The sequence below is a fragment of the Mustela putorius genome, unplaced genomic scaffold (genome assembly GCF_011764305.1).
Source record: "Mustela putorius furo isolate JIRA1106 unplaced genomic scaffold, ASM1176430v1.1 tig00000129_pilon_pilon_pilon, whole genome shotgun sequence".
Taxonomy (NCBI): domain Eukaryota; kingdom Metazoa; phylum Chordata; class Mammalia; order Carnivora; family Mustelidae; genus Mustela; species Mustela putorius.
The window spans coordinates 9,091,711-9,119,705 of NW_025421290.1; the positions used below are offsets into that span (position 1 = coordinate 9,091,711).

The following is a 27,995-nucleotide window of genomic DNA, read 5'->3' on the forward strand; positions in this document are numbered from 1 at the left end:
TGACATACTATATTCAATAGAAGATGCTTCAATTTGATTTTTTAGAAGTGCACAGCCCCTTTAATTTATGGTTTTCCCTTTGAGAGCAAAGGGTTCATCATTTGAGATAATGCCCTCTGCCACTACAAACAAATCATTTTAGCCTCAGAACAAGTTTTAGAAATCTTTATAGCCTTGTTAAATTCTCCCTCACCCATTCCGATCTTTGCCAAGTAGTTCCTATTTATCTTGCCTCTCAGTTTTTTCCAGAGAAAGCAAACTGCTGAATCTGTGTGGCTCACGCAAAGGCCACAACTGAGCCAGGCAGGTAATGGTAACTCCAAAAGGGAGAGGAGGTGAGAAAAAAAAATGACAAGCCAGAAGTCCTTTCATGTTAACATTTTATTTAAACCAGTACAAGCACCATGCTTAACATAAGACTGTCCAAAATAAACATGCAATAATGAACTAGCAGAGACTGAAATCACAGCTTAAGAAGTTGTGCCAGTTGTTGAGTTTATTAAATGATGACAGGGAACTGTTAAAATTCACAAGACTAAACCATTAATGTTTCAAGCCTCCTAAATGAGATTATATTGGACCATCCAGATCAGTGGGAACTGCCCTGGCAAGTTAGTGATCTCAAACAATATTCAAGTAATATATGTGTATGAACTATATTCCAAAAAGCAAGAAAACACAGTTTCTATCACAACCTTAACATAGGTGTTCTGAATATTATAGGAACATGGTCACTGATTTGAAATGTCAAACGGCATAACAAGAAACAAATTTTCTCAAGAATATTCAACTTGGGACCATTGGTGTTAAGTCACCTAAGAAGATTTACATTCTTCCAGAAATACAAAATAAGATTTGTCCAGAAATGTTTGAGACACTTTTTCACACAAGTTGTAAAGGCTCAAGTTCTATAGATTCCAGTATTATCAGTCCATTGAACAAATAGGGAAAGCAACCGTACTAAGAATATTTGAATTGACAGAATACAAGTTACTTTCTACTTCCACCAAATATCAGCATTTAAACTCTTATGAAAATATCTATTCATCACTAGTCCACATTATGGATTAATGACATTGCTCAGGTTTTAAAGTAGTCCAAACGTTTTTTTAAGGATACCTTCTTTACTATCTATATAGATGGGGAACAAAGACAGCCAAATTTAATTTGGCAATAAATTCCTCTAACTGGAAATTTTTAGTTAAAGTGTCAGACCAGGATACAGTTTATGGCTACATTTGACTCCTGAAAATAGGAGATAAAAGGGGAGAGAAAAGTGCTGACAGACATTTTGCCACAAAGGGTTGTAACGGTAATAAAAAATTTAGTAACACCCTCTTAAACAAGAGTATGTTTAACTGCACTATGCATTTGGTAAACTTTTTAGAAATAGACAATTTGAACATTTATTTTAGAAGTCAATTAAACAAAAAACGGTCTAACAACCTTTCTCCTAACATGATTGCTTCAATACCAGAACAAAGCGAAGACTATTCAAAACTCTGACATTTTGGAATTTCAGCATAGTAACCTGAGAACAGTTTTCTTCATATGTCATTTATGTTGCCACCAAAACCGTACTAAAAACATGCTAGGATTACTAGTTGACTCTATTAGATGCTATGCAGAACTTATGCAAGGCCAACAATTTCAAAACTAATGCTGACTTAGAAGACCATGAAGGAGGTTCCCAGGAAAAAAGCTGATGCCAAAAGGGAAAGATTACGACATGAATGGGAATGGCTGCACCAGAAAGCTATGGAATGTAAAAATTGGAATTATCCAATCTGGAGTTATTATATGAGAGAAGGCAGAAAAAGAGCAAATTGAACATATACTTGAAAAGAAGAATGCAAAATTTGATTACATGGAAAGGAAGTTTACATAAAAGTCCGAGAACATTCTAGAGCATTGGATGTGTAAATCTCCCTAATCTCCCTATAGGACAGAGGGAGCCAAAACATGTTGTTGTCTTGCAAAATACATGTTATTGATCAGGAGTCAAACAAGCTCAAAAAAGCATGATTTATCACAGCTCTTTGTCCCTGTTAGAGAACAGGGGAACTAAGTTCTGTTTATGGAAGTCAGTAGCCTCTGACAATATGGAGGACTTTCAAATTTGAAAACTAACCAAAACAACTAAAACATGCAAGACAAAATAAAGAACCTCATTAAAAAATACATTCTTGCAGCACTAGCTTCTCTTATTGCTGCAAACACGGTGAAATGAAATCTCATTTCCTTCATTTAAAAACATTAAAAACACTCTCATTCACCTGGGTTATATCTGCATTTCCACAGAATTATAAGCATTATTCTCCAATATCAAAATAGCTGTTTAAAGAATTCATAATTTGTAAACTTCCTGGGTGAAGGTGTCTCTTTCTCTCTCTCTCAATCCCCCTGAAAATTGGAATAAATAATCCTTCCCATTCATTAACCAAAACAAATGCCCACTCTAGCACTTCCTCTTCTCCAACTAACTTCCTATTGCTTCCCGTTTTTAAGGTTAGTGAAGCCAAACAGTGTTGGCCACAAAAGAGTCAATATTGTGAAAATTCCAACTATCTTTACCTCTTTATTAGTGTTGGCACAGAAACCTTAAAAAAAAAAAAAAGCAGAGAATATATAAATGAAAAATACACTGACATAAAATAATGCCTTTATAGTTTTGAAATGACTAAGATATTCTTAATATAAGAATTCGCTCACCAAATTTGGTTAGTCTTTAGAGTCCTAAGACCTTTTGTCAAATTAATGTTGAACAGTTACTTCTATATTGTTCTTAAAGTACACTATATATTACAATCCTTGCTTTATGCCAAGGATGCCAACAAGATGGATGTCCAGTTCATAATATCTTCTGACATTTAGGACAGAAGACGCAATTTCTATTGATGTGTTAATATTATTAACTCTGGCCAAGATTTTAAGATAAGTTAATTTTTCCCATGGCACATGGGTAATCATAAATATATCCCAAATTATAACTTTCAACTGCCATATATTCACCAATGCAAGCAGATAGTTGGAATTTTTAAAAATATGAAGTTGATTTTATTACAAATTTCAGATACACACATTAGAAAATTGTTTTACTTGGACCCCTTACAAAAGTATTAATTTCACCAAATCTGGAATACTGGCAGTGTAAAAGTCTTAAACTAACTTTAAAGCTAACAAATCAAAGGCACAGTATTAACACATTTAAAATAACTTGTGTTCACAGGACAACATTAAGAGGTGCTTTATAAATAAGGTGTTATTCACCCAGATGCAAAACTACCCATGGCACAACAAGGAATGAAGTTCTTGATTAGTTCCAATCTATCAATTTCCAAGACTACAATGCTATTTTCTGTAAGAAGAAAACATAATAGTCATAACTACTATAAAATCTAACACCAGACCTTAAGAATGAATGATTGATGAACAAAGTTTCTGCACTTGATTTAAAAGATACAGGAAAGCACAGAAGGTATGGAATTGATGACAAGTGTACCTGTAATGCAGCTTACACTACAGTAAATTATTTTTCATGGCTCTGTATTGGGTCATTCAAGTCTCTTACCCCAAATTAATTTTAAAGATTTGACAAGTGATAATATGCTATTTTCATATATAAACTGCTAATATCCAGTATTTGTCAAAAGGAGGCAACTGTTGTCTATCACAATCTAATACCCACTTTCCAATGGTGTCTGTAAATAGTAACAAATTCTGAACCATAGGTTATAGAAATTAGTCACAAGAGTGCAAAAAGTCCCTGGAGAGAAGTAGTCCACCTAACAATTACAAATATAAGGAAACACTTTACAAATTTCATTACTATGAAGATGATTTCCCCTTTGTTCAAACTTTGAACAAATGAATAATTTTTCATTGCAGGAAACAAACTGTAAGTAACAGTGCATTTTTAGGCATAAGTATTTATGTCTGGTTCCAGTATGGTCAGGTTAATACATAAATACTTTAGAAACACAGAAGTTCACATTAGTGGAAAAATCCAAGTTTCTCACGTAACCATTCTTCAGTTAGGTCTTCGGTATTTCTTATTTCAAATACCTTAAGAAAAAACGTTAGGTCATACTTTGAGACTCTCAAAAAAAAAAAAAAATCAAACACATTGTATATAGGAGTATTAAATACCTAATTCTCCTTCCTTTCATTCATGTTGGTCAGGACTTATCTTTGTAAATTAGCTATACCTTTACTTTTTTAAAATGCTAAGTACTGACTTACCAAAGTTTAGCAGTAAGATGGCATAAAACCAGAACTCTCTTAAAAGCTATGAATATTCTAAAAGAATCTATGGATCAAATCTACTAACTCTAAGAGTTCTGTACATCTTACCCATTAGAAGAGATACCCCAAGTACACAAAACTAAAATCAATCTAGTTAGTTAGGAAATGGAAGAACATACGCTAGTCTTCCATAGTTGGAGGAAAGACAAGCTGTAGATTGTTCTGAAAAGGACGGACTACAGGTCCACAGCCATCAATCTCTCCAACAATCTGTACACAAAATGGCCCAGGAAGTATAACGGCTCTACAGAAACAATGTAATAGAGCAGAAAGGATGGGTTTGAAACCCAGCAGTGTCATTTACTATTATGCAACCCTGGGCAAGTCTTTCATCTTCTGAACCTCAGCTCTCCCATCTCCAGAACAAGCATAACATCATCAACCTCAGGACTGTGGTGAGGATTCGATGTGATTATTTATAATAGTAACATATATTGTAATGTCTTAATACCAGCACTTGATGGTGTGCCGTGGGATTAGAATGGAAATGAGGCTGTTAACAGAGCTCCTTCCTTATCACCCAACCCTCTTAGAGCAATTCCAGGGTGTTCCTAAGGTACAAATGAGAAAAAGTAGTGTCTATAAGTTGTTGGTGTCAATGACAATTACATGAGCTAAAGGGAAAAGGCAGAGGGCACTTAAAGACATCTCATGGGCTCATGGTTAAACATTAAAGGGGAAAACACTGATGCTGTACTTAAAACCTGAAAGGAAAGGTTATTTAATATTATTTTAGTGATATAATATCCCATCTCAAAACCTTAAAAGTATATACTTTTTTCAAATAAACTAATACATGGATATTAAATAAAGTTTGAGAATATATACCCCTCTTACCGTTAAACTTCAATAATGCCATAAAACAATGGGGGCATGCTAAATTTTAAGGAAAGTGTCTCATAAAAAACAGAATGGTCTAGCTTAATAAAGCTAGTAAGTATTCTTAACAATTTCAGACTTGGGAAAAATATACAGTTAACTACATAATATGGAATTCCTGCACAGAATGTGGTTCACTGAGCCCATGGTAAAGAGCTCTGAGAAGCTTCAATGCTTACTTTTATCTACTAGAAACTACAGTATGGAAAATGAAAAACTCAAAATAGATTGAATAATGGCAGTGGCTTTTCTCAAGCTGCCTATATTTTAAACATGATTTCTGCTAATCAATTTATCATTTCCGTTCAAAAAACATACTTAGATTAAAGACTTCTATCATTCTATTTCCAAACAGTAAAACTCTTTTAAGTTTACTGCTCTAAATAACATTCACCTGAATAAAAAATACCTAACTCTTCAGCTTACTTTAGCTAATACTCTAATAATGAGGGAAAATATTATCTCAACAAGCCAGTCAAACACAAATACCACCTTGGTTAGTTCAGCTGTTTGAACTAGCTTATTCTTACTCCCAGCATACATCATCTGTTGTTCAGGCTTACACCCTGGAAAAGAGATTAGTATAGAAATGAGACTTAGAGTTTAAAAAAGTGATAGGTTTTCATTTTGTACTTCTACAATGACACATCCAGGATTTTCTTAAGCACTCAGGTTTAGAGAAAGCGTCAGTCTAACTGTATATGGTTGTATTTCAAGAGTCTTAACACTGCATATTGCCTGCACAGAGCCATAGCTAAATGACAAACAAGTCCCTGGGGTTGTTAAAAATAAATGTGACTAGATCTCTGCCGATCTTTTACACCTCTGTAAATACTTAAGAACTTTTCAGCACAATATTAATTTTGACATTAAATATCAAGATTAGTTTTATGGATGCCTAACATATATGGGTTTGGAAATGGTGATGGATCAGTGTGGGGAGATCTGCTCTGGAAAAAAGTTACAGGCTGCTTACATATTAAGTTTAAAAAGTACTGTAGCTATTTTAAGTGATAAGTAAATGATACAAGTAGTAAAGTTTAGAGAAGAGTTTGGAGAGTTTAATGTGGGCTTAAATGGTAGTAATACTAGGAGTTCTGGGTATAATGGATATATCTTAAATAACAGGAAGTGACTTCAATATCCAACGTTAGCTATTCTGGGACTATCTGTAAGGTTACAGGCATATCATCATTGAGTACTATTTTAAAGATAAGTGCAAATATGTATATAATTATACATGAAGTTCATGTACTTCACGAAACCTAAAAAGAAAATGTATGTTGTTTTAAAATGTCGCTACATTTTACATCCCTTAAAATGTATGTACGATTTGACCGAAACAATTACACTTCTAGAAATTTATCCTAGAAAAAAGCAAGTTCTAATAGATGACACTTTATAGCCACTTCTTTCTAGGGATGAATTCACGTGCACATGCACACATAACTCTATTTAGGTTTTTCAACACTTCACATCTTTAAAAATAAGCACACAATTTGTCTCCTAGAAAAATGGTTTAATTAGATCAGAACCAAACATGCGCTATTCAAAGAAATTCACTCACCAACAGGACTGGAGAAAATAAAGCACAGAGGATATGAAACTCTTCCATCGTCATGTTGGTATTTATAACTATACACAATGAAGGTTTTTCTCAAGTTAAAGAAACTAAAATTACTGCTCTATTTGACACAAGTACTTACCAACAAAGTTTTGAAAGAAAATACACACCTGGAGAGCTAGTGAGTAGTAAATTTCTGTCCTCTCCATTTGAGCCATACCTTTATTATCATTATCTTTCCACAAAAGCATACATGAGCCCCAAAGATAAGGTACAGAAACATATAATCTGTTAAAAATAAATTTATTAAAAGTATGGATTTTTTTCTAAATTTTTACTGTAAACACATAATAATAAAGGGAATTTTTTAAAAAGGAAATAATTCATCCCACTAGTATGTCAATTTCCCATTTTTCTTAGTCCAATATGTGTGCACCTTTTGATTGTGATCATGGTGTAGGAGAAAATTTTGTAAAATACAGGACTTTTAAAAATTGAACAAACGAACTTCATAAATAAAATTCTAACCACTAAAGAAAACAAATCTTTTTAAAGCACTAAGAAAAGGATATCGAGGTTGTCGTTCAGGTAGTTCATCTTTAAGTTCATCTGGTGAAATGCCCTGGCACCATAAAGAAAAACAACTTGTAAGCATTTTCTGACCCCTAAATCCTTAAGAAATATTCCAATCACCCATTCTACTAACAGATATAAATTCATAACCATATACCACAACATAAAATCTTATGTTACTAAATTGTATATAACCTGAGATTACTCAACCCTCAATCCATTGAAAGCCCACTCAGTTTAGTTCCATTTATTAACAGAATAGTTGTACTCATGCTCCAGCTATCAGGAAATAACAGAATAAGATAATAAGCCAACCATCAAAAAAAATCAATGTCTGATTTAGGGGAAAAAGTGAATTTCTTTTCAGTCTAAATTAGTTACTTAATTTGACAAACTAAGTGCTTAGGTTATAGCATTTTGGTTTTTAATTACTGGCCAACCAATTGAGAAGTTACACCAGACATGTAGCCTTATCTTCTATCACTTATTACACTGGATTTCAGTAATGTTTTAAAGAAGGTGATACAATTAGCAAGACAACATGCTACCTAATAATTTGCACAGGCTTTTCATGCATAATGAGCATTTACTTAGACTCATTGTAAAAGTACACATAACTAATATATCAACTCTTAGGCAATAAAAATTGCTTAACTATAAAAATGTACTTAGCTGATCAAACAAACCTCAAGCTCTTCATCCAGTACCACCAGGCGCTTATCCTTATCAATCTTCACTAAAATAAAAATACCGTGTAAGTAAACTGTGATTCTAATGGACCTTCATCTCCCCAACCCAGAGTCTCAGCCCTTTTTCAGGCATCTAAAATTAAAACATTAAGAAACACAAACATAAACCTCCTTTGCAGTTTTGTGTATGGTCTATTAGCTAGCTGTGCTTTTCAAGCAGTCAGCATTTAAAGGCTTTTACCCAGAATTTCCATCACCTAATTTGCGTATTTAGAATTTTATGTCAACTCCTTACATTTTCTGAGTATCTGAAGAATTTTCTAACTCAAATGCAACTCCCTACATAATAAGGTCCAAAAGGGTGACTGTAAATGAGACTGGTCTATGTAACATGGTTAGAACTGCAAGGGACAAGCAGACCAGGAGTTATGATAGAACCAATTCCCAGCTTCTCCAGAGCCAAGACTTCATAGAGCAATGGGATTATTATGAGATAGTGGATTACCAAATAGCAGTGAGATCCATATCCAAATATGCGTAACATAACCCAAAGCCAAGCTGAAATACGTTTAGATAATCTATGCCTTTATTCTTTCTATAACTCTAAAAAGTTGGCCATTTTTCATTTTACACTAATTTCATAGTAAATTCCGTATGATATTAAGGTCTCAAATACCTTTACCTTTCACAGCACAAAAGCATGGACACGAATTTTCACTTTTAAGAAATATTTGCCTACATTGTATTTTTTTAAGTGGTTTTTAAAAATTTATTTATTTGACAGGGAGAGAGAGACCACAAGTAGGCAGAGAGGCAGGCGGAGAGAGAGGGGGAAGCAGGCTCCCTGCTGAGCAGAGAGCCAGACCTGAGCCTATCCCAAGACCCCGAGATCATGACCCAAGCTGAGGCAGAGGCTTAACCCATGGAGCCACCCAGGCGCCCCAAACTCATTACAAGTTGTCATTACCTCATTAACTCCCATCTGCCAGATGCCTCTCTGTTAAGTATAGTCTATAGAGATCTATACTGTTAACCCCTTGCTCTTCTTTCACCTTTCTAAATCCCTACCCCACATATTAAATACTACTTAAGAATATAAAAGAAATCTGCATAACATCAGATAAGCTCACAGTGGGAGAGGCAATATGCAAATCATTCTTCCCACTGTCAGAAGTCAGTGACACTTAAAAAGTAATCTCTATGAAACTAGCGGCTCAAATCAAGAATTGAAATAAGGCCTCAAATCACTGTGAAGACAATGCTGAACACTTTAACATTTTAGGTGCAGGCAAAGGTTTCTGGCTCAGATGGAATGATCAGGCAATTTTTAGCCTCCTGAGAAGTTAAAGGATGGAGTTGGATGGGTCACTACAATGACTGGGTGGCTAAGATCATCTTCTCCAGAGCTGTACATGCAGCTGAGGAGAGAGGTAGGGCACTCCACTTCTGTTCTGGAATAACAGCTATTACTTACTTTTTAAAGTGATGTAAAAGCAAGGCGAAGGGACACCTGAGTGGCTCCATCCGTTAAGATTCTCCCTTTGGCACAGGTCATGATCCCAGGGTCCAGCAATGGAGTCCCCATTCCCCCACCCTTGCTCAGCAGGGAGCCTGCCACTCCCCCTGCTTGTGCACACCCCTGTGCGTCTGCATTCTCTCTCTCTCTGACAAGTAAATACATAAAATCTTTTTTTAAATGAATAAATAAATAAAAGCAAGGGAGAAGATTAAAACAGAAGGAGGCAAATTATTTCCTAATGGCTCAGTTTATTCAATGTAGCTACAAGATAAAAATCAATGAAGACCATGTATCTGAGGCAATCACGTTTAGCTTACTTATAATGGCAGCATTGTTCGTTTCTTTGCGAAAACGAAACTTTCTCAGCTTTTCCACTAAATCTTCAGCGACATCACAAACCACCAAAGACTCACTCTAGAAAAGAAAAAAAAAATCATGTATAAAACACCGTAACTTCAGTACAAGTATGTGTTAAAGTTATAAAATTTAATACCTTTAAAAACATATACTGACATCTACAAATGTCACAATTATGTGGGTTAACATGAAACACACGAATACTTAAAAAGGTTTTAAATCTACCAATGTTTGTATCTGAATTATATACATTTGTTCATCTTACATCTAGGCTACGCTTTCACTTTCTCTTTGTCTAATAAATAGCTTAAAGAACTAGATACAATAATGTGCAACTTCATCAGAATCATAGAGGAAGAGAAGAATATAGGAAATTCAAGGATCACTGTCTGCTGTTACAAAGTATGACATTTTTGTACTAGGCAGGAAAGTAATCTTTATTATACTTTGAATTAATAAGACCTTGGTTCATTTTTGTGTCTCACAACTATGAAAAAATAACAAATAAAGTATGAAAGATGAACCACAAGAGTAAAGACCAACAACATTTTCTATCTTAATGAAATGACTATGGGAATTTAAAAAAAGAATTATTGAGAATTATGAAATGAGATGCCTGGCTGGCTCAGTCTGTAAAGCATGCAACTCTTGTTCTTGGGGTCACGAGTTCAAGCCCCACATTGGCTGTAGAGATTACTTAAAAAAAAAAAAAAGGAACTATGAAAACAAAACCAGATGAATAAATATAAAAACTAAAAGCAGGGGCGCCTGGGTGGCTCAGTGGGTTGGGGCCTCTGCCTTCGTCAGCTCAGGTCATGATCCCAGGGTCCTAGAATTGAGCCCCGCATCAGGCTCTCTGCTCAGCGGGGCGCCTGCTTCCCTCTCTCTCTCTCTGCCTGCCTCTCTGCCTCCTTGTGATCTCTGTCTGTCAAATAAATAAATAAAATCTTTAAAAAAAACAAAAACAACTAAAAACAGCTTTTACAAATTATGAAAAAATGTAAGAGATCCATTGAAATGTGGCAAGGAAATGACCAGAGGACTCTTCTCATAGTAATGCAAATGTATTACTGATTGTAAACACAAGCATGGATTTTTTTTTCCCTTTTTTCAATGTGTGAAACTTTGAACACATACAAGAAAATAGTATCGTGGAACCCTATGCACCTATAATTCAGCTTCAAACATTATCAACACACAGCCAATCTTATCACATGATCACTCTCCACACTGCCTGATGGACTGTCAAAAGGCCCAAAGTTATTTCAACTATAAATATTTTAGTATGTATCATTAAAATGACAGTATGTGACATTAAGAATATAAGGACAAAAACATTACCTCACCTTAAAAAACTAACAATAATTCCAGTATCAAACAAACAAGCAGGATTCAAATTCCCCTCAATGTTTTGGTTTTTTCCCCCAGCAGATGGTTTAATTGAGTCAGGTGCCAAACAAGGTCCACATTCTTTAATCTTTTCATATATAAGGCCCCCACCCCAAACTCCCCACCCCAACTCCTTCAAGAGAATTAGAAGAGTTCTGAGACTAATGCTAAACACAGATGTGTCATTATAACCCGAAAGGATTAATGTTTTCAATTTTAAGTTAAAACACAAATTTAATAAAAGCTTGCTTTTTTAACCTCATGTTGGGTAAATGAGAGCGTAAGTTAAAGCAGGAAATAGCTGTCAATTTTAAATTGTCCTTTAAACTCAGAACACTGGTAATATGTAAGGTATGATATATCCCAGGATATGCTATTCACAGTAAGAAAGGATATCCCACCAATAATTATTATCCAATGAATAAGACTCCTGCAGGAGTCAAGTACATGCATCTTATTAGTTCTCCTTAGAGAAAAAGGTGCTAAGTCATATGGAGCTTCCTGAAAGTAGTATTCAATCCTAGTCTATTTTTTTCTCTCTTTCAAGAAAGATATAGAGTCAAAAAACTAGACTTTTCATTCTCTCTTCAACCAAAGGTAGAACCCATTAGTGAAACGAATAAGTGTTTTAGATTACTCTTCAGGCAAAGACCAATTTATTACAAGTCTTATCTTCCACCTCTCATACTCAGAGCTGCTCATGCAATCTTGACCTTCTAAGGACCAGAAACCAAGTGAAAAACGTGCTGTGATTTAATTTATATAGCTCTTTGGGGGGGCATATTCACCCCTCCCAATACCATAATAAGATTCCTTTCTACAAGAAAAGGGACCCAGGCTCAGTCAATTCTAATTGCTTAGTAGAAGCATTTAAGAATAAGTGTAACACTCTGCAAACAACTCTATATGAGAAAATATTAACACACAGTTAAGGGCAGAGTTGAACTCAAGTGTTCACCTACTGGTTTATCCACATCAGGAACACTTAGTGAGTGTAAGCACTGTGCTAAGGGCTGGGGATACAATCGGTCATATAAAATAAATAATATGGGCCTGCCCTCAGGGAGCTTCTAATATAGTCTATACAGAACAGACCTACATCAAAAGGATCACATAAGAAAACATACTTGTTTGCACCTGTAATAAGAACTAGACAGTAGAAACAAAGGCTGCTACTAACTTACGACTGAAGAAGAACACCATAATCACAAAAGATCTGCCTGAAAAAGGTATCTGGAGGACCAAAACTGCCTATGCATAGACTCAAAGAGCACATCTAAGTTAATGAAAGGCCTGCATGACTCAAGCACAGAGAATGAGCTGGAACATGGTATAACAGGAAGTTGGGCAGGGGCTGGACCATATAGGGCCCAGTGGGTCATATTTTGGTCTTTATCCTATGAGCAATGGGAAGCCACTAAAGTGTTTTAAGCAGAGTGGTTATGGGAAACGTGACCAGATCTGCATGCAGGAAACAGGCAGAGTGCCAAGATGAATAAAGCAAGACTAGTTACTTGGCAAGCTTAGTACAAAGGAGAGATGAAAAGTAGCTGAGGTTGATGGAGATCAACAGAAGCAGAGAAATAACTACTAATAACAGTTAACATATATTAAACGCCATGAGAGAAACACAGTGCAATATCTTTTACATGCATCTCCTCTCATACTCAAAAAAATCCCTTAGGATGAGTTTGTTCTATTATCCCCATTTTGCAAGAAACTAAGGGTTAGAAAGGTTGTTTCTTTCCCAAAGTTACACAACCAGTTGAAGCCTGCTCTCTAGCTAACACTAAAGGCACTAGTGACAGATTGGGTACTGGACGGGTGAGTTAGGAAAAAGTGTTATCAAGGTGACTGGGAAGCTTCCCACTTGTGTAATAGACCAAACAATAGCTTTCACTGAGTTAAGAACACTGAGGAAGAGCAAAGAGCAGGTCTGCAGGGCAAGAGCACGAGTTCTACTTTGGACAAACTGAGGTGGCTCTGAGGCACCCAAGTGGAGAAAAACTTCCTAGAGGATAACTAAATAATAGGATATATAGATCTGGACTGGATCTCAGAAGCAAGCGTGATAAAAATTCACAAGTCATCTGCTTACAGATAGGAGTTAACTGAAGCTATGAGTGTAAGGAAAGATGGAAAGAATACAGAATAGAAAACAAAGCATTGGGGCACCTGGGTGGCTCAGTGGGTTAAGGCCTCTGCCTTCGGCTCAGGTCATGATCCCAGGGTCCTGGGATAGAGCCCCGCATCGGGCTCTCTGCTCAGCGGGGAGCCTGCTTCCCCCTCCCTTTCTCTGCCTGCCTCTCTGCCTACTTGTGATCTCTGTCTGCCAAATAAATACATAAAATCTCTTTAAAAAAAAAAAAAAAGAAAAAGAAAAAAAAGCATTAGACTGGAGCCTAGAACTCCTACATGTGATATTCAGGTAAGGAGAACAGTCTGCATGGGACACAAATGGTCCAACAGGAAAAGTAGGAGAAAAAAGAGAAGCCAAGGGAAAGCGTGCAGGAAGAGAATGCTTCAAAAAGGAGAGAGTAGTCAACTGCCTAGAATGCAGATGAAAAGTCAGGAAAGATGAGAACTGAAGACAGTCCCTTGGATTTGGTGACCATGACAAGATCTATTAGATGGAGGTGGGTTGCGAAATGAGTGGGAGGTCAGACCTAGGACAGTGGGGGATTATGTTTGGTTTCTAATCAGAGAAAGGAGCATATTTAAACACCAGGTAGGAAAAGATCCAGCAAATTCTTGTTAAGCAATTTATTTAATTCTCCACTTTATTTTTGAGTTAGGGGTTCAGTCCATTCGAGAACGGAAGCGAAAGCCCCCAGAACAAACTAAAGCTTTTGACAGTCACTTCAAGGCTAATTCTAAAACCGTAGGTCAAAAGATTTCCAGTTGCCCTAACGGAGGAAAGCAATATGTAAAAATCCTTTTAAAGGCAGGCCGGGGAAGGAGGAGACAGAAGCTAAGGCGAGGCCGTGAGAATGGAATCTGAAATTTCGAGCCCTTCCTGCAAAGGCCGCCAGGCGGAAGGTGCTCAGCGCCTGTGTGCCCTCAAGCCTGGCCCGGGTCCTGGCACATAAATTGGCGTTTGGGGGCAGCCCTTGGAGGTGCCAGACCCCCGGCCCCTCCGACCCTGCAGTTCAGGAGCTGGGAGCCTCCATCCAGAAAGATCGGGCGAGGATAACCTAGCTGTACTGGCCGAACCCCACTCCCGAGATCCGCTGGGCGGGTCGACCCCAGGCCCGGCTGGAGGATGCTGTCCTTAGGCGGGGTGGCAGCGGCGGCGGAGGGAGGCCAAGTCCCTGGCTGTGGGCACGCGCCAGCAGCCGGGGCGGAAGCGGCCGCCGACTCACCCCGGGCGCTGCCCGCCGAACTCGGCTCTGGCAAACGGGAGAGCCCGGCTGGCTGGCCCAGCCCTCCGGCCCCCGCCCTCCCGGCGGCAACTCACCATTTTCCTTCCGGCCGTCAGCGGCTCTTCGCCTTCCCTCGGGCCCCTTTAAGAATGGCACGGCGGCCGCCTCCCTTCCTGCCCCGGCGCCTGGCAGAGTCGCCCCCACCCATCAACGCGGCCGGGGCGGGCCGCCACGTGACGGCGGACGGCGGGAGGCGAGGCTCAAGATTCGCCGAAACGCGAGCGCCAGCTCGTTACTGTTCCTTTTAGGAAAGGAGATTCTGTCTGCTTTAGCCAAACTCAGGAGAGCAATTTCATGCTGACTTAATTAAGTCAAGTCAGTCGTTTCAATGGCAAGTATGTACACTGACCAGAGCCTACATTCCAAATTTAACTCTCCACTGTATTTTTTTAAAATTTATTTATCTGACAGAGACCACAAGTAGGCAGAGAGGCAGGCAGAGAGAGGAGGAAGCAGGCTTTCCGCTAAGCAGAGAGCCCGATGCGGGGGCTCTATCCCTGAGATCATGACCTGAGCTGAAGGCAGAGGCTTTAACCCACTGAGCCTCCCAGGTGTCCCTCCACTGTATTTTTGAGCATGGAGTTCAACCCATTCCAGAACTGAAACCAAAGCCCCCAGGTCCCTCCAAGGACCCTCAAACGTAGGCATGCCTGCCTTTCCTCCCACCATCTCTGAACATACCACCCCGGATCCCCACCACTTTGCAGGACTGGATGAATACATTCCTTTTCTGAACAGTGTTTGTTTATTGAAGTGTAATTGAATAATGACGGCTGTCTCTGTAGGTATTACGAACCACAGCCTAATGACACTTTAAGAAGTTTCTGTAGGAGATGCGAACTTACTAGAGCAAGATGATTTTTTAATGTGGTGAGGAACGTAGTTTGGAAGAAGCAAAGTTTGAACTCTAAATTCATGCAGTTCTGCCTTCAATAAAGAAACTCCCTAGGGGAGCCTGGGTGGCTCAGGGTCCTGGGATCCAGCCCCGCATTGGGCTCTCTGCTCAGTGGGGAGCCTGCTTCCCTTCTTCTCTCTGCCTGCCTCTCTGTCTACTTGTGATTTGTCAAATAAATAAATAAAATCTTAAGAACAAAAAACAAAAAACAAAAACCTCCCTGAGGCAGGATATCATTTAGTAACTTGTTAGCATGTTAATAAATAACATTAAGTCAGGGCTCAAAATACATAAACTGATACACTATCTACCTTTGTTCATAAGTTAGAAAAAAGTATTAGCTTTAAGAAATTCCACAGCTAAACTACATTCTCATAGTGATCTGCCCCCATAATACTTTTTACTATGAGAAGGGGACCGGTAAGTTTGACACATGCTATCTGTAACAAATGATGGAAGAGAAAATGATGTTAGTGGTCCATCAGCTTATTATACTCGACTTTAACATAGATTCTCCCACGAACTCTGCACCTTTTCCCCAGATCTCCTCTCTCTCCATCTATAAGAGAAATTGGAGGAAATGGTGAAAAAATTAAGCTGCATAACATCACACCTGATAAAAAGAAAACCCATTGTTATTTTCCCCCCTCCCCTTTCATTCTGTTTTTTTAACATTTCCCAAGTGTTACTGGCTATGAAATGGTTGGTTTTATATCAAACCAAAGAAAGGTTGGACTGGGTATACTGACAAGATAAGAACACTGGTTAAAAACGTGATTTATTTTCTTTTATGGGAGGTATAAAATTAATATAGACTATGTACAGAAACTTCTAACTCATTCTATACAAGTGTTTTAACCACAAAAAATATTGCAGCTATTTTAAATGGGGTTTGGAAATGCCATCTAACTTGATTTATTCATGAAGGGGGTTCCAGAATGTTTTCCAAAACTTTTCTGCTTGGCTAACCTGTATAAAAAGGTGAAGAACCTATCAATACTAAGATGTGTTGAAGTCACTGAAATGTGTTTTATCCCATGTCAAGCATCTGACATGAAAACAAGATCAGGGTCAATGGTAAAGGGGTATTCTAAGTAAAAATTAATGGAAGATCAGAATTAGAATAATCTTTTCTGGCCTGAATTTTTTCTAAGTCCTTTCTTCTCTGTAACAGCAGGCCTGCTAAAATATATTTGTATTATTTATATATTCCCGCCTGTTTATTCCAGCAATAAATATTAATGAGGGCTCATTATTTAATCAGCTCTGTCCTGAGCACAAAGATCCAAACAGATTAAACATCCCGACCATCCCTCCTCCTCCTAATGGGAAGGAAGAAGTAACAGAAAACAAAAATAAAAAATGAGTAAACAGGGGGCGCCTGGGTGGCTCAGTGGTTTAAGCCTCTGCCTTCAGCTTGGGTCATGATCTCAGGGTCCTGAGATTGAGCCCCACATTGGGATCTCTGCTCAGTGGGGAGCCTGATTCCCCCCTCTCTCTCTGCCTGCCTCTCTGCCTACTTGTGATCTCTGTCTATCAACTAAATAAATAAAATCTTTAAAAAAAATGAGTAAACAATATTGTATGTTAGAAGGTGATTAGTGTGTGGAGGGGATAGGAAATGAGAGATTGGGAGTACAGGGGAGGAGGGATTTTTGATTTTAAATAGGGTAATAGTCCTACTTCTCATTAGGAAGGTCATGTCTGGGGCACCTGGGTGGCTCAGTGGGTTAAAGCCTCTGCCTTTGGCTTAGGTCATGATCTCAGAATCCTGGGATCCAGCCCCACATCGGGCTCTCTGCTCAGCAGGGAGCCTGCTTTCCCCATCTCTCTGCCTGCCACTCTGCCTACTGGTGATCTCTCTCTCTGTCAAATAAATAAATAAATACTTAAAAAAAAAAAAAAAAAGGGAAGGTCATGTCTGAACAAAGATTTGAAGCTGTGGAGATTAGCCATGTAGATATCTGGAGGAACATTCCACATGGAGAAAACAACACTGCAAAGGCCCAGAGGCAGAAGCATACATGCTATTACAGGGGACAAAAAAAGCAATCAAATGACTGGAATGGATGCGCTGGGGTGAGTTGTAGATGAAGTCATAGAGGGATTGGAGGGCTGGATCTTACAGCCTTGTAAATGATCATAAGGACTCTGGCTTTTACAGAGTGAAGATATAGTGTTATTGGAGACATTGAGCAGGGGAATGATGTGGACTGTCACACATTTTAGCAGGATCATTCTGACTTAGTGTTCTTTTAAGATGACACTTTTCTGCTATTTTGTTAGACTGTAGGGACAGAGGTACTTCCAGAGCCAGCAAGATGGAGTAACCAAGCTACAATCCCTTTTTTTCACTGATTATAACTAAAATCTCTGGACGGAATAAAAACACAACTACCTGCGGACTCTGAAGAGTAAAGAATAACAAACTAGCCGATGAATTGTAGAAGGAAATGTTTTGATGATCTCCTCTTCTTGCTGTTTGTGAAGGAGCATTCCTGCCCCGGGGTTATAGAGATAGCCAAACACATAACCCTCAACACTAGGCAGAGGAGACTGACAGCAGTTTCCTTATCAAATAAACTCAGTCTGGGGGAGGGAGAAACCAAATGCCATGCAGGGCCAGGGAGTTGCCCTTGGGAACACAGTGAACAAAAAACTAGTCTGTGTGAGACAGGCTTAAAGAGGGTGTGGTGCCCGGGCTGGCGGGGGAACTTGAAGCCTGCCACTGAAGAATAAGCTGGCACTGTGCCTGGTTCCCATGATGAGAGTTGTCTGGTTAGAGGACCTTAACTACGCGAGCAGAGTAGGGAGTAGAGCTTGAACTTAGGTCATACCCAATGTTACCAAATGTGACCGCACATAACAGAAGACCTTAATTTTACGTCTTCCACCATAAGAAGGTAGAACCGGAAGCATAACCAGTAGGGTGTCAGTGAATTTTCTTGTTCTTTTTTCTGTAAAGGCCTTTTTAGCCAGAGCAGCTCCATCCTGACCCTGGCCCCACCCCTTCAGGGAACTTACTTAAAAACAAGTCCTGGAAACCAGTCCCAGGTAACAAAGCCCAAATATAAGGGTGGGTCAGGCCAGGTGGAGGTATCCAATTGGTGGGGGCACATACTGTCTCCTAGCTACCAAGGAGTATGGACCCTGCCCTTTGGGTGCCAATTCTGATCAAGGTGATAGGCTAGTTCAAATATCTACTATAGGGCAAATTGTAATTCAATTGGTCACTTATGTGTGACCTAGCAGGACTGTGCAGCTTTCTCTGTGTTACAATCTCATTGGTCACCTGTGCATGGCCAGGCCCAACCACATGGCCTTTGCCCTTAAAAGCTAGTCTGTAAAGAAGAGAGAGGTTGCCTCTTTGCAAGAGATGGGCCTGGCCAGTCAGTTTGATTCTCAATGCTTGGCGCGAAATAAAGCTTTGCTTGACCTTCGCTTTGTATCAGTCTCACTCCTTTGACCATGGACTCAACATTTCCCTCCTCCTCTGCCTGACAGGAGAGCAGGCTGGATCAGGGAAGACTGTGGAACAGGAGAAATGTGGAAGGAATTCTTCCCCCTTCCCCTTTTTTCCTCTCGTTGCCCTGCCTTGAGAACCACACCAACCGCCAAAATCATTAGCTTTGTCTCAGCAGGGCAGGAACACTGGCACCTAAAACCTGAGAGAAAATCCATCTTTCTGTGAGGAATTTGGAAAGGGGTCCTGTTGTGCGTAGTGAAGAAGGTGTGCCAGTTTTTTTTTCTTTTTTTTTCTCTTGCCATTTCATTTGCAGGACAGGCTCAGTCACAGAACTGTGCAACAGTGTAGAATGGAGAGCCCCATCTTTCAGACCAGAACAGGATAAGGGAGCCCAAGTATGTAAGGGAAGTCCTGAAGAGCAGAGTTTGAAACAGACAACAGGCACACACCCCCAGGTCCATGTTTGCAGAACACACCCACAGAAGCACAGCAGAGAATAGAGGACTTACCTACAATATAAGCCTTTGCCAAGACTCCCCGGTTCCTGGGAGGGACAGACCTAAAGAGCATAATAAAGACTTGGAAAATTGAGCTGCCATTCTGTACCTTGATGGGGCTAATGTTGACCTAATAGTGCTAATAATGACCTCTAGGCATTTGTTAGAACTCACAGAACTGTACATGTGATGTAATGAATTCTATTGTATGTACATGACAAATTAATCTTTTATAAAAAGTAAAACAAATTTTAAAAGAATAGACTATGGGAGATAGAGAAGCAAGAAAATCATTTAGGAGGTGACTGTGGTAATCCAGGGAAGATATGGCCTGGACCAATATGGAAACAGTGATTTATTTGGTGAGAAGTGCACAGAAAAAAAAAGAATTTTTCTGTCTCAGAGTTTCTCAACTTAGCAATACTGACATTTGGAATTAAATAATTCTTTGTTGTGGGGTGCAGTGTGCTGTGCATTGCAGAATTCCAAATACCATACGGGGCCTGGGGGAGTGGAGGTTGCACTGGAGGCCAGGAGCACCTCCCCACACTGGGAATCAAAATGCATCCAGACATTGCCAAATGTTGCCAGGGCACAGAGGTGGAAAAGCAACCCCAGTCAAGAACCACTGTCCTAGATGAATGTCCTAAGCTTTGGGCCACAGACCATGTACCACATAAATCATCAGTGTCAGCTCAGTTGGAATGAGTTTCAGGTAGCCTCCCGTCACATAGTATATACATAGATGATGAAGCCCAACAGCTAAGAACATGAGAAGTTTTTACTAGAGGGACTTGGAAATTCAATGGACTACTAGGAGTCAGGTTATGCCAAGGTACTACATACAAGATTTTTCACAATTCCTTTCTATGGGCTTATACCCAATTGTACATTCCTTGAGTTTGGTTGGGCAATAGTTGTCTCAAAGTTTGAAACTCAGAGCTATGATGATTATTATGTTCCTTCCAGTGTCTTCACATAGACATAAATTTACCCTTCCAAGAAATAATGTAGGCTATAGAAAGACCATAGAAAATGAATGGGTTAGCAGCTCCAAGAAAATTATATAATGCAGATAATAATTTTTAAAAACATGTTAATATTTACTTGCATTTCTCTTATGAGACTTCCTCCTTGGTCAGTCAGAAGCATGCATAAGCCTCAAAGGATAAACAGAACTGTGATGCTGGGAATGCAGAAGAAAGCAAGCAGCTTTTGACTACCAAAATGGGATTTTTGAATCCCCAGAAACACAGTAATCTAGAAAAAGCCAGAAACTACTGAGAAAAGTTTTATAAAATTTTAAAGCTCCACTAACAATTCAAAATCCAGACTATGGCAAAACTCAAAGTGGCATTCAGTCTATGTCATGTGGTAGAGGAAACTGAGGCCAGGACAGAGGTCCTATATCTGCAGAGTGTTAAGGAAGGGAAAGCTTTCCCTTCCAATGTGCTGGAGCATGGCAAGAAGGTGGGGCTTGACTAAGTACAGCAGGCCATACTGTACTGATGTAGGCTTCCCCTCCAGGCTGCAGTCTCAGAATGGGAAGGGGTGGGTGTAAATGGGACGGGGTTGGAGTAAAGCATCCAGATAGGTATGGTATTGGAGAAGCTGAAGAGACTGAAATTGGCAGTCCACTTTCTCTTTAAGAAAGAAGGAAAAGAGGGGTGCCTGGGGGCCCAGTCAGTTAAGCACCCAATTCTTGATTTAGGCTATGGTTATGATCTAAGGGTTGTAAGATGGAGCCCCGCATCATTGCTCAGCTCCTTGATGGGGCATGGAGCCTGCTTAAGATTCTCTCTCTCCCTCTGCCCCTCCTGGGATTTGCATTTGGCTCTGTACCACCTTGAACAGAAGCAATAGTGTTCAACAGTAGAGGTGGCTACCCTGAACGGAGACTGTATTTTCCAACCTTCCTTAAAGGTGGGCATGAGGCTGAGTTGTGGCCAGTGGAATAAGTAGTGCCTCCTTAGAGTTTCCTTAAACAGAAGTACTCTCATTCTCCCTCTCTTACCTCTTTGCTGGTAGCAAGAATATGGAAATGATGGCTGGAGCTACAACACACATCCTGAACCATAAAGTGACCTTGGGAATGGGGGCTTCACACGGTGGAGGAAAACAGAAGCCTGAGTTCCTTGCACTGTGCACCATATCAGTCCTGCCTTGACCCACCTCCAGACTTTCACCTGAAAGAGAAATACATCTCTATCTCAAGTGAATTACTGTTTTGTTTCAAGTTTTGTCACTTACAAATGCAATAATTTTTAACTAATAATCCACTTCACTGCAAGTCCCCGTCCCTATCCTAGTTCGAGTTACCAACACTTTTGTCTGGACCTTTTATTTTATTTTATTTATTTATTTTAAAGATTTTATTTATTTATTAGATGCAGAGAGAGATCACAAATAGGCAGAGAGGCAGGCAGAGAGAGGGAGCGGGAAGCAGGCTCCTTGCTGAGCAGAGAGGCCAATGTGGGGCTTGATCCCAGGATCCTGAGATCATGACCTGAGCCGAAATTGCCTGGACTTTTTAAAGAATCTGTTAATTGATATTCCCATATTCAATTATATCCATCCTAACCTCCTTCCAATAAGTTTTCTACACAATAGCCAAAATGACTGAAAATGCAAACAGAATGTCACTCCCTGTATTAGTCTGCCTGGCTACCATAATTGAACACCACAGACTGAGTGGCTAAAACAAAAGAATTTCTAAAACAAAAGAATCCTTGAGGTGAGAAGTCAAAGATCAAGGTGCCAGTGGGTTTTCTGGAGATAACACTCTCCTTGGTTTGCAGACAGCTGCCTTCTCACTGGGTCCCACATGGACTTTTCTCTGTATACACTTGCACACAGAGAGCAATCTCTGGTTTCTCTCTCTCTCTCTCTCTTTTTTTTTTTTTTTTTAATAAGGGTACTAGTCCTATTGAATTAGCATCCTACCCTTATGACCCCACTTCACTTTAATTACTTCCTTAAAGGCTCCATCTACAAATACAGTTATACTGGGGTCTAGAACTTCAGCATATGAATTTTAGGGGGACATAATTCAGTCCATAACATGCCCCTTCCTCAATCATATCAGTGGCTTTTCATTGCTCTAAGGGTACAGTTGAGTAGTTAAAATAGGAAGCCTCACATATGGTCTGGGCCCTACTTATCTCTCCTTTTCATACCCCACATGCTCCTCCTCACTCTCCATGCTTTAGGCACATTGGCTTTTCATTTTCTCAGGTGTGCTATGATTTCTCCCACCTTAGGGCCTTTGCACATGCTAGAGCTCTGTCCTAAATTCTTTCTCCCCTCCTGTTCATTTCCTCCCCTCTTGTTCCTCTCTCCACCAGCTCTCAGCTCAATCATCTGTTTTTCAGGGAAGGTTTTCCAGATTTTCCTTGTGTTTCACCATTCTCCCACTATATGCCTTCATAGCTCATGTATCTCTTTTTAATAGCACTTATTATAATTTTGCCTTTATATTTTGTTCAAGGTTCTTTGATTTTTTAAAAATTATTATTTATTTATTTGACAGACAGAGGTCACAAGTAGGCAGAGGCAGACAGAGAGAGAGAGGGGAGGAGGAAGCAGGCTCCTCGCTGAGCCGAAGGCCTGATGTGGGGCTCGATCCCAGGATCCCAGGACCCCGGGGATCACAACCTGAGCCGAAGGCAGAGGCTTTAACCCACTGAACCACCCAGGTGCCCCCAAGGTTCTATGATTGTTTGTCTTTTCCATTAGATGATAAACTCCATTAGAATAGAGATATGTCATTTTGGCTTATTATTGTACCCTAATGCCTTCTACAGTGTCTGGCACATACCTGACACTCAATAAACATTTTGTGAATGAGTAAGTAAGAGGTAAGTGGGTGGGTATCTCAAACAAGGAACTTAATACTTCATCCTCAAGGATATGTAGCATGGCAATCAAGGATTTGAGATGGTGGAATAAAATAATGTTTAAAAATGAAGATACATGTTAAAACTTTTTTTTGCCAGCACTGTGTATTATGTATTATATGTTAGAAAGAAATCAATGTTGTAAGTAAAGTGACAAGTTTGAATAGTTGTAGCAGATATCCAAATGGATATCCAAATAGATATACAGATATCCAAATAGATATCCAGGTATCCAAAGCAGATATCCAAATTTGTGTTAGTTCCTGTTCCTTTTGAGAATTCTTCAGTGTAAGTCAAGTTGAGTAAGTTTTAAGCTGAGTCTGGTTAGTGAATAATCCTTGTTCAGCTGTTTTCCATCTTCCAATATGTGCTGCTGTTATTTTATTTCCTGTTCTTGTTTTTGTTGATTTATTTTTTACATCACTTTACTGTAGTTTTAGTAGAGTTTGGGGAGAGAGCAAAATTATAGGCATATGTTTAATATGCCACTTTAACTTGGAATTCCCTGTTTTCATTATGAAAATTCCTTATCGTTTATTGCAATAAAATTGCCTTTCCCACTGGCCAAGTTTTTTAAGTGACAATATCAAATGATCGCAAAACTGACGATGAAAGTGTGGAAGCATAAGTCAAAACAATATTTCTGGAGAGCATTGCTTCCCTAAAGGCTTAAAACGTACAAACTTTTTGAACTAAAAGTTCCACCTCTAGGATTTCACCTAAAGAAATGATTTAGCTTTAAGAATGTTCATTGCAGGGGCGCCTGGGTGGTTCAGTGGGTTGGGCATCTTCCTTCCACTCAGGTCATGATGTCTGGGTCCTGAGATCAGCCCCCTGTCCCACTCCTTGCTCAGTGGGGAGCCTGCTTTTCCCTCTCCCTTTGCCTCTACCCCTGCTTGTGCTCTCTCTCTAATAAAAAAGTAAAATCTTTTTGAAAAAATGTTCGTTGCAGTGTTGTTTATAATTAAAAAAATTGCCCAGTGATAAACTATATACTATCATATATGTAGTTGTTAAAAATTATGTTATTGAACCAAGTTGCTTACACAGCATCACTCCATACATATACTACTACTACATACATATACAACAACATATACACTACTCCATACAATACAGGATCATTTGCCAAAAGACCTGTGAAGCCATACAACAAATTTATCTCATCTTTCTCCAGCATTGATTTTACTAGCGATTTGGAGTGTGGAGGGGGTACTACCTATCTACCCCACGGTCCTCTGTCCCTAATTTGTAGCAGGGGGTGTTGCTGCTCAGAATAAAAGACTACGTTCCCCTGTCTCCGTGGTAACTGGGTGTGGCCAAGAGCTAAACGCAACCCGCTGAGCTCTCAGGGGAGGTGTGAGAGACTTCCAGGGAGGCTACCCTGATGGAGCTGGCTGAACGGGGAGGAGGAGAAGGAATAAGCATTTCGCTCCTTTATTTAAAGGCTTCTTCTAGCTAAAAAAAAACAAAAAAAAAAAACAGACATACATACATACTTTAAATTATTGTTAAAGTAAAAATGAATGGGAAAAAAATCAAAGATCTAATTCTAATTTGAGGGCGGCGGGGGGCGGGGAGAAGAAGAGGAAGGGGAGAGGACGGACAGTTGATGTACTTCTATGAGAATCCCGATACGCAACGCTAATTATCGTCTATCACTAAATCCAACTTGAGAAGGCCGACAAGGCTCGTATAAACTGCTCGTGGGACTCCTTCCGGTCTTTCCTAGTCTCTAATAGTAACTTGTCTAGACCAAACAAGAGCAGGTGCGGGACTACTACTTCGCTTCGTAGAACCCGACATGCCGGCTCTTCTCCTCCTCTCAAATTTGCCGCGGATCCAATATGCGGGATTTAGACTCTGTGACGTGGATTTCGGACAGTGCCTCCTCTCTGTGTCACCAGAAAAACCTTACCTGAGCCTTGGACAGCTTTGGCCGCGATGCGCGTTTAGAATTTGCCGCAGAAAAGCCTTCACCGCTAGGACAGACGGACGCTCTCCGGGTACCAATCCCGTGAGTCAGTCCGGGCACCGCCCCTCTGCGAAGCCAATAGCTCGGGACGGGAGCAGGAGAGGCGGGGCGAGCCCTGCAGGCGGCGTCGTGATTGGCACTCCGGCTGCCGCAGCCGGCGAGGTTGCCCCGACGTCTAGCCCTAGAACCCAGGGCTTGTGCGTATCCACAAAGTTTGTCAGCTCCGACGCGCCGTAGTGGCTTTTACCCCGGCCGGGTGGGCCGGGCGGGGCGGGTGAAGCTCGGCTCAGTGTAGGACATCCTGATGGCTGCGGTGTTTCTGGTAACGCTGTATGAGTATTCGCCGCTTTTCTACATCGCAGTGGTCTTTACCTGCTTCATCGTGACCACCGGCCTGGTATTGGGATGGTAAGTGCCCCATGGTTAGAAACAAGGGACGTAGGGGCGGACAGCTGGGGCAGTGGGGTCGCGGAGGGCAGCGGAGGAGGGGTGCATCGGCGCCGGGGGATCCTGCGGGGCTGGGGTACCCGGGGCTGGGGTGTGTGTGGGGCGGGGAGCTGGTGTCGCGAACTCCGCCAGGCTCCGGGAGCAAAACAAGGTGCGGTGTGCACCTGCATCACGGCTCTGCATCTCTGTGTCGTCCCCGTCGCTGCGGGTATCTGGGGGTGGTGCCGGGTCGAGGTATTTTACCCAGCTTTGTTTCTAAGAGATAAAGCGGTCTGTCAGGGCCTGGTCTCGGTGTTGGGATAGAGTGCTTGACCGGCAGGCTTCTGTCCCGGATTGGGGCCTACGGTGTGCCCGGAGTGAATCGGTCACCTGCGGTACAGTGCACAGACGTGGACAGTAAGCACAGCTGATTGTTGTTCTCACCAGAATTGAGGACTTGGCCTCCGATCTTTGAGCGTAATTTATAACTGAACTCCGTTACCGTTTGAGAATTTAATGGTTTCTAGATACATTCCACGCCTTTTGAAGTAATATTTAGTCGGTGGAACTGTGAAGTCATAATTTTAGAGCTGGAAAAGACCTTTGAGATAAGTTACATTAACGGGTAGGGGCAGTTTACATATTGGAGACAGGGAAAATAGACTGTTAGGTAATCCTTGAGCAATTGTTCTAGCTCAGAGATTCTAAAATTTCTCTTTCGAGGAGATGCCGTTGTATCATGTTTAGAGAAGCCTTATAAATACACCTAGTTGAAACCATCTTACTAATTCATCCATTGCGGAGGGAAACATGAGCGCGATTTTGAAGAATCAGTATTTTGAGAAATAAATGAAGTTAAGTCTGTATGGTAGAGGATAGAAGGCATTTCAGGGGTACAGCATTAGCATAGAGAGAGGAAGCGTGTTAGTGAATAGATCTGCCTGTGTAAAACGAATCTTAAAATACCCTTTGATCACATATATAGGATTACTTTACAGAAAGGAAACAAGCCCTTGTTAATTTCTGAAACTATATGCCTTCTTGAGAACCTAAGCCCAGTCTTAATATTTCCATACTGCCCCTCACCCTGCCAGCTGTTGAACACAAAATTCCTTGTTTGTGGGTGGGAGAAGACGAAAACCAGTCTTACACAATTTGTTATTCTTGACTCACCAAATTTCACTGCTGTTTAGTGTTCATTTCAAGAAAGTTTGTAATTGGAATTTGCAACTCGGTTGCCTAAGTGAGTAAAGCAGTTTTAACACAGGATTTCTTAATGACTATAATGTCAGTGTTATTCTCTTAAAGAAATATGATTTTCCTCCATTAAGAAAAATAGGTAACTAGTTGATCATTGCATTTTATCCTTAAATTTTAATTTTCTGGGAATGCCTGGGTGGCTCGGTTGGTTAAGCAGCTGCCTTCAGCTCAGGTCATGATCCCAGTGTCCTGGGATCGAGCCCCGCGTCGGGCTCCTTGCTTGGTGGGGAACCTACTTCTCTCTCTTCCTCTGCCTGCCCCTCTGCCAGCTTGTGCTGTCAAATAAATAAATAAAATCTTAAAAAAAATTAATTTTCTGTAGGCCAGATAATTAGATATCTTAGGTATAGTACTGGGAAGAGGAAAATGAGTGAGGGCCACATGGCTAATGATGGCAGTATCTGTGGGTAAGGGTAGTCAGGAACCTCATGACCTCATGTTTGTACTGGTTAAGAGACAGACTTTGGAGTCAGACAGACCTAGATGCAAATTCTGGCTCTGCCAAGTTTAGGACTTGTTTTGAAAACGTAATGACTGCCTAACTACTCCATTTGGATATGACTTTGAAGGGTGGAAGGCCAGATAACTAGAATTTTTGAAAGACTGGGCTAAGTATTGCTGAAACCGTGTAAGTCCCAATCACTTTCTATCTAGTTATCTTGAACCTAACTCAACCATTACCTTTAGCTGGGTTACCTTTGTCTAGGCAAACTTTTTACTAGTGTTTATTTGCTAACATAAGCCAAGGCAACAGGTACATTGAATAGAAACAAAGAAAACCATATAGATCTCATAAAAGCAACTTTCTGATAGTACCCCAGACAGAAGGTAAACCCATGAATCCACTATGCTTTTCACCTGTGTCATGTTTTTTTAACTTCCC

The 27,995-nt window shown here is 40.1% G+C and overlaps 2 protein-coding genes across 3 annotated transcripts in view; one reads left to right on the top strand and one right to left on the bottom strand.

Moving 5' to 3' along the window:
• Positions 1-363: 363 nt before the first annotated feature.
• On the bottom strand, positions 364-14,876 carry GMFB (glia maturation factor beta). 2 transcript variants are annotated; one of them, XM_004738817.3, is made up of 7 exons: positions 14,733-14,876; positions 9,847-9,943; positions 8,008-8,057; positions 7,321-7,370; positions 6,752-6,834; positions 5,677-5,750; positions 364-4,065 (listed from the first exon to the last, which is right to left on the bottom strand). In XM_004738817.3, exons 1-7 carry the CDS (start codon positions 14,733-14,735, stop codon positions 3,994-3,996), a joined length of 429 nt encoding a protein of 142 aa, XP_004738874.1. In that variant the 5' UTR covers positions 14,736-14,876; the 3' UTR covers positions 364-3,993. The 2 variants fall into 2 exon arrangements, with proteins under 2 accessions (XP_004738874.1, XP_004738873.1); XM_004738816.3 differs by having other exon boundaries at positions 6,752-6,837.
• A 10,746-nt stretch (positions 14,877-25,622) lies between these two features.
• The window catches only part of CGRRF1 (cell growth regulator with ring finger domain 1), a 30,463-nt gene continuing 28,090 nt past the window's right edge, over positions 25,623-27,995 (top strand). Inside the window, exon 1 of the mRNA XM_004738815.3 lies at positions 25,623-25,834. Coding sequence (XP_004738872.2) covers positions 25,731-25,834 — 104 coding nt within the window. The 5' untranslated portion in view covers positions 25,623-25,730. The remainder of the gene's footprint in view (positions 25,835-27,995) is intronic.